At 38.4% G+C, this 6,658-nt stretch overlaps 1 protein-coding gene across 1 annotated transcript in view; it reads right to left on the reverse strand.

Annotated features, from left to right (window-relative positions):
* The window catches only part of PLOD2 (procollagen-lysine, 2-oxoglutarate 5-dioxygenase 2), a 142,785-nt gene that overhangs the window by 84,793 nt on the left and 51,334 nt on the right, over positions 1-6,658 (reverse strand). The window contains exons 2-3 of the mRNA XM_006895120.1: positions 4,193-4,284; positions 1,041-1,177 (exon numbers count right to left, since the gene is read on the reverse strand). Coding sequence (XP_006895182.1) covers positions 1,041-1,177; positions 4,193-4,228 — 173 coding nt within the window. The 5' untranslated portion in view covers positions 4,229-4,284. The remainder of the gene's footprint in view (positions 1-1,040; positions 1,178-4,192; positions 4,285-6,658) is intronic.

Consider the following 6,658-nt stretch of genomic DNA (forward strand, 5'->3'; position numbering starts at 1 on the left):
GAGTTGCTATAATCAAGGATGCTTTAGGTAGATTATTAAATGATCCAGGAAGTAGTAAAAGAAAATGGAAAGAGTATACAGAGTCACTATATTGAAAGGAACTGGCAGACACAGAAAAATTTCATGAAACAACGCAAGAGCAAGAGCCTATGGTGATGAAGGAAGAAGTTCAAGCTGCTTTGAAAGAACTAGCAAAAAGGAAAGCCCCAGAAATAGATGGGGCTTTACCCACTATTTCCCATCTGGAAATAGTGTTTTTCTGTTGTGATAATGAGGATATATCAGTGTAAGGTATATATATCTAAATCAATCACTTTTCAGATCTAAAAGGAGCAGCTTAGACACAGACCCAGGACAAACCAGATGTCACATGAAGAAATCCAAGGAACATAGAAACAAAAGTTGAAAAGACAGAGGAATATGCCTTCAAAGGTAACAAAGAAAGAAAGCCTGTCCTGAGAGCCAGCACCCTACACTCGGACAGAGAGAACATCATTTTGTTCATTAAAGTCACCCAATTAAGGTATTTCTGTTAGAAAAGCACTGAGAAACCAAGACAATGAGAAAATACTTTAAGCCATTTCAAACAAATTAGAAAGATAGTAAAGTAGTATATACAAAAGGTACCCACACATGAGAAAGCATATCATTTCTTATGTCCTACTTGTACTTAGAATGTTATATGATCTTTATTCCCTCATTGATAACATCTCTTTGAGTTAATATATATCTGTCCTCAGTAGAAAAACTTAACATGATATTCATTCCATCTCTAGTTCAATATTCAAGTATAATTTTAAAACAAATGTTGGTTCATGCCATATTTTCCATTAGTGTTTATGACAAATACATCAACTTTGATCACATTGCATGACCATGTTAGACCATGATTTTATACTAATATCTAAGTTTTTAAAATATACTAAATTTTGTCAATAGCATAATACACAATATAATAATAGAAATGTATTTTTCTTAAGTTTCATGTATACTCTAAACACCACAAGCTGTAACACACTAAAGGTAGCAAAGTCTCTTACCATTCAGTAAACAACACAACCAGATCTTCTTGACTGGCATACTGCTCCATGGCTTCTTTCATTAATCTCACTTTTTGGCCCCCTCCAATACTATTGATTCCATCGCCACCTCTCCACTCTTCTCTTTGACCAAGGACCTTCAAGTGAAATCAACATTTCATCCTTGTCAAATTAAAGATTGATAAAAACACCAAAAATCAAACCTAGAAATCATCAACAACTTGTACAGTATTGCAAAGAAATCATTTGTGTAATGTTTGTTTAAATCATAATGCTAAAAGGAAATACTTGATACTGAGAAGTCTTAATTCCTTAATGCTACCCACGTGCCAGTAAATGCATCTCTTAACTATATAATTTCAAAAAACAAAGAGTTTAATCCAAGAGGGCAACATGAAGAATTTAAAAAGTATTTCTCATATTTTTTCCCTACCTGGGCAGACAAAACATGGAGGGGGGAAAACAAAACACCAAAAAAACCCCACAATACTATTTTTTCTACCTCACAGGTAATGTGTATGGTGAACACTGAAGTTCTCTTAAGGTCAGTGAGCCCTGAGCTGGTCCCTGAGGGATTTTTCCTATTGGACCAAAATAGAGTGTTCAGAGAAACAGAGGGCACTAAGTAAAAACATCACTATCCTTACCTTCTAAAAATAAACAAAAATCCTAAACAAACAAACAAACAAACAAACAAACCCAACAACCACCGAGTCAAAACTATCTTAGCTAATCCTCTGTAAGTTTTCCAAGGCTGTCAATCACGTAGGAGGAAACTGTTCATCCTCTCATGGAGATTTGAACCAACAAAGATGCAGAGCCATGGGGTTCACAGTGCAACTCCCTATGACCTACACCATCAGACTATATCTTACCTTTGGAATCTCCAATTTCTATTACTCTGAGAAGCATAAATAAGAACTGTTCAAGGCAAAAGTCTGTCTAAATCAAATTTACTGGAGCAAACTCAGTTACATTTCCTTCCACTATTTGTCTTCATTTTTGCAGCTGCTGAAATGGAAGTGAACTATTGACATATTGACTCTAAAAACATAGGAAGTAAAATAAACACACACACACACACACACACACACACACACACACTCTCTTTTTTTTTTAGTCTCATCAAAATAATGTCTGAATTTGCCAAAATAATGATCTGCTAGGTAATCTGTGGAATTAAAGGTGGACTCAAATGAAAAAATAATTACAAAAGCAAAGAATAAAATGGATTTAGGAAATAATATATTATTAAACCTCCAACGTTAGTATTGAGATAAAGATGAATCCAGCTGGCAAATCCTACAGGCCTTCTGGTTTCGTAGTTTATCATTGACCCAGGAGTGTCAATGAAGAGTGCCATGGATTGAAATTGGTAAGAAGTCAGTGTGTTTAAACCGTTGGTCCCACAGAGGTTTCTAAGACAGAAAAAAGCTGCAACAGAAGCAGCAGAAAAGAGAGGAAATGCCAAAAAACAGCAGAGAAAGAAAAATGGAGAGACAGAGAGAGAGAAGAAGGAGCCTCCAAAGACATGTAATATAGTCAAGGGCTGTAACACAGAGGACACCGTAAGAAGTCTAGAACTGACTCAAGGGCAGAGTCAGAGGCAACAGGCCTGGAAAGGGTCCAGTAGCAGATGAACCTGTCCAGAGGGGTAGAGTGGAGACCTGCACTGTTAAGAGGAGCTGAGAGAACTGTCATGCACAGAAGAGTGATTTTACCTCATGCTTCCTAATCCTGTCAGCACAGAAGAGTGACTTTCCCTAATGCTTCCTAATCCTGATCTTGAGTTGCAGTTCATTGATCCTTTATTTACAGATCATTTATCTGTAAATATAGTATATGAGCTCTGAGTGGCCATTACAATGGAGTATCAAACCCAGAAGAGGAATAGATAATATTGTGGGAGAGATGGCTGGCATCATAACTGATAAACAGTAAAAGGTGGAGGTATAAGTGACCCTCACAGGGATGAGCCTTGGGCTGAGCAAGATTCACCTTACCCTCTGCTAAAGTTAGACTGGTCCTATTGCTACCACAGGAGTCCTGGTAGCTCAGTGGTAAACGGACATGAGGTAACGGAAATGGTTAAAACTCACCAGCCATTCCTCAGGTGAAAGATACAGCCATCTTCTTCCACACACAGATCTACCTATAGCTTTGAAAGCCCTACTGAGCAGTTCTACTCTGCCCTACAGGTTAACGAGCCTCAGAAACAGCTGGATGGCTGGGAAAGGCTCTGCCTTGGAGGAGGTCATCATGCTTGTAAAGGTGGAGGGTCAGCAAAAGAGAGGAAGTCCATCTTAACAAGATGAAGTGACACAGTGACAGCAGCACAGGGCTCACGGGTGACAGAAATGATGAGCATGGCACATAACAGAAGAGGGTTCAGATCTGCTGCTCGCGGGGTTGCCATGAACTGTTGTAGACTTAGTGGCACCTAACAACAACTCAAATTCATGGCATGGGAGAGACAGTGAGGATGTCACAGAACCCAGTGAGCTTCCAATCTGTTGTATAGAGAGTCTGCAGTTCACAGTTAATTCAAAGGAACCTAACGCGAGTTTTGCACTCATCAATGAGAAAGTCCCCTGGAGATAAGCAGTCTAAGACCTTTTTACCTTTTTACATTTCTAAATGTTCTGAAATTCCTAAAAACCAAACTAAACAAAAAAAAGAAAGAAAAAAAAAACCAACTTGCAACAAGGAAAGAGAAAAGGTATTCCTTTCTGCTATGGTTACAATTGCTTGTAAACAAACACTCTAAATATAATAGACACAAATAAAAATCTTCAAAGAGCATGCTAAAGCAATACTATCAATGTAACGTATACATTACATGTAACCATCCCACACAAAAAAGTGTATATACATAAATCTAGATACACATACAAGTCTGTATTGTATATGTCATGTTTAGAGAAGATAGCAAGTATTAACAAATTTATAGTATTTCTCATTATGCCTCAGTGGCAGGGCATTAATAAAACCGAAAGATGCCTTTATAAAAATCGACTTTATATAAACTGACAATAATCATGTCACCAACTTTTCTTTCTTTTATGAATAATAGATCTTACTACTATTGTTAAAGAAAATATACTAAAGGGACATATTCTAACATCATCATAAAAAAAAAGCATATACCATACCTTCACAGTGTAATTGTAGTATTTAGCAGACTGCATAAATCGATGGAATCCATCACTTTCTTTTGTTGCTACAGTTATGACTAATAACTTATCTGTGAAGATAGAAAAAATAACAAAATTGTTTAACAGGAGAGTAAACATTAACATTTAACAATGAACTGGTACAGTAACTAGAGATTTCACCAAGCCTGCAGGAATGCTTTTGTCAGTTAATCTATGTGAGACTAAACAAAGAGCTTTGAAAAGAATAGTCAATTCAAACAGGCTGCTAAATGATAGTCAGATTGTGGTTATTTTAATGGTTTTGTACTGTGTGGCCTCGAACTGCCTCACAGAGACCCTACGTTGTTGTTGTTGTTGTTAAGTATCGTCGAGTTGTAGGTGACTCATAGTGACCCTATGAACGAAAATCCTCAACACCTGTGTGACTTTCATCCTTTCTCCAGGGTTATAGGGTTTCTGGAGTCAAGCTATTTCGGAAGTGGATGTCACTCCTGCTTCCAAGCTTGTTTTCATCGGGGTGTGCCACCAAACACTGTCCACCATGGGTAACCATTATCACATTTGACACATCGGTGTCACAGTGTTTAGCATCACAGCAAAGAGACTCTACAGGACAGAGAATATATGCCCACAGGGTTTCCTGAGCTGCAATCTTGCAATAAGGGAATATCACTGAATCTTTTCTCTCCCGGAGAGGATGACAGCTGGAATTCCGGACCTTTCAGATGACAGCTCAGCACTTAATCAATTCTTACTCATGGCAACTCTCAACTGATTTTCTAAGACTATAAGTCTTCACAGGAGGATCCTGCCTGCCTTTCTCACAAGGAATGGCCGGTTCTCAAGGAACTGGCGGACCTTCAGGTTACATACAAACAACTGCTGAACCAATATCCCAATCAAAGGTATGAAAGCGCGTTGTTGTTGCTATGTGCCTTCGAGTCGCTTGCGACTCACAGCGACCCTATGTACAACAGTCCTAAACCCTGTTCTATCCTGTGCCAATCACACTGCCTCTGACACACCCATCCCGATTACCCCAGTCACTGAATCAATCCACCTCATAGAGGGCCTTCCCCTCCTGCGCTGTCCCTCCACCCCAAGCATGATGTCCCTCTCCAAGGACCCATCCCTCCTTACATGTCCAAAGTATATCAAATGAAGCCTCAGAATCCTTGCCTCCAAGGAGTCGCCTCCAAGATGAATCTGTTTGTTATCTTAGCAATCCATGGTACATTCAATACTCTTCTCCAGCACCACAGCTCAAAGGCATCAATTCTCCTATCCTCCCTAGTCATTGTCCAACTCTCTGAAACATAACAAGTAATTGCAAAGACCATGGCCTGTATCAGACACACCTTAATCTACAGAGACACACCACTGCTCTTTAGTACTTTGGAGAGGTCCCTATCAGGAGACTTTCCCATCGCAATACATCTTTTCATTTCCTGGCTGCTAGTGCCAAGAGTGTTGACTGCGGAAAGCGTATTAATGTTTTAAAAAGTAAACAACAAAACAAAAAAAGCCACTTCAATGAATACAGTTAATATTCTCTGATGTTTCAAGTAAAAGGTATTTCTATTTTCAATATGAGGAATCAATAGTCTAAGAGAAATGAAAATAATTTTTCTCAGAATCATCAAGTTTAAGGCAGGCATTTCAATTTCATCAACTAATCTGCATGAGAAAAGATGGGCAACCTCCTGCCATGTGATTTAAAGCTTCTGAAAACCCCCAGAGGGTCAGCCATGGGCTGATTCCAGCTCAACTGCAATGAGTTCCCACACTCCTTTAAAGCAAAACTTCAGAAAGGTTCAAACAGGTCTTTAATCAGTTCAAACTGATTAGGAAATGTGACACTGCATTCATAAATTTCTAAAGAAAAAGTAAGTTTTCCTTTTCAAAAGGAAAGAGTACGTTTAAAAAAAATAAACTTTTCTCAGTTTTATGATGAGTATATTTAAAGAAAATGTTTCATATTTTTAACATAAATCATTAACAACTGGCTACGGTTACATTTACCCTTTCTGGTATAAAATTAGGAGCTGAATTTCATCATCTCTAATATGAACGTAATGTTGGCCAGACCTTCAAGTAGACAGAAATATTACCCAATCCAATGACTCACAGGCAAAGTTTAAAAATACCTAGTCTCACCATGTCTCTTGATAATATGCCAAATATGGATCCCTGCTGTTTCCCAGTAAACTCATTGTTCATCTATCAACATTGTTAGGTTCTAAAGACCAGAATGCTGGGGGAAAATCAATATTAGGCAAAAACAAAGGATGATCACATCATTATCTGACAAATTACGTTATGTAATTGCCAAACATAAGAACAGTCTCAAGGGAGCTCTGGTGGCCTAGTAGCAAGAAGCTACACTGCAATCCCAGATGTGCCTGGTTCAAACCCACCAGATGCTCTGCTGGAGAAGGAGGGACAATCTCCTCCTGTACCAGT

Source organism: Elephantulus edwardii, unplaced genomic scaffold (genome assembly GCF_000299155.1).
Source record: "Elephantulus edwardii isolate Elephantulus edwardi_28Jun2011 unplaced genomic scaffold, EleEdw1.0 scaffold00158, whole genome shotgun sequence".
NCBI lineage: Eukaryota > Metazoa > Chordata > Mammalia > Macroscelidea > Macroscelididae > Elephantulus > Elephantulus edwardii.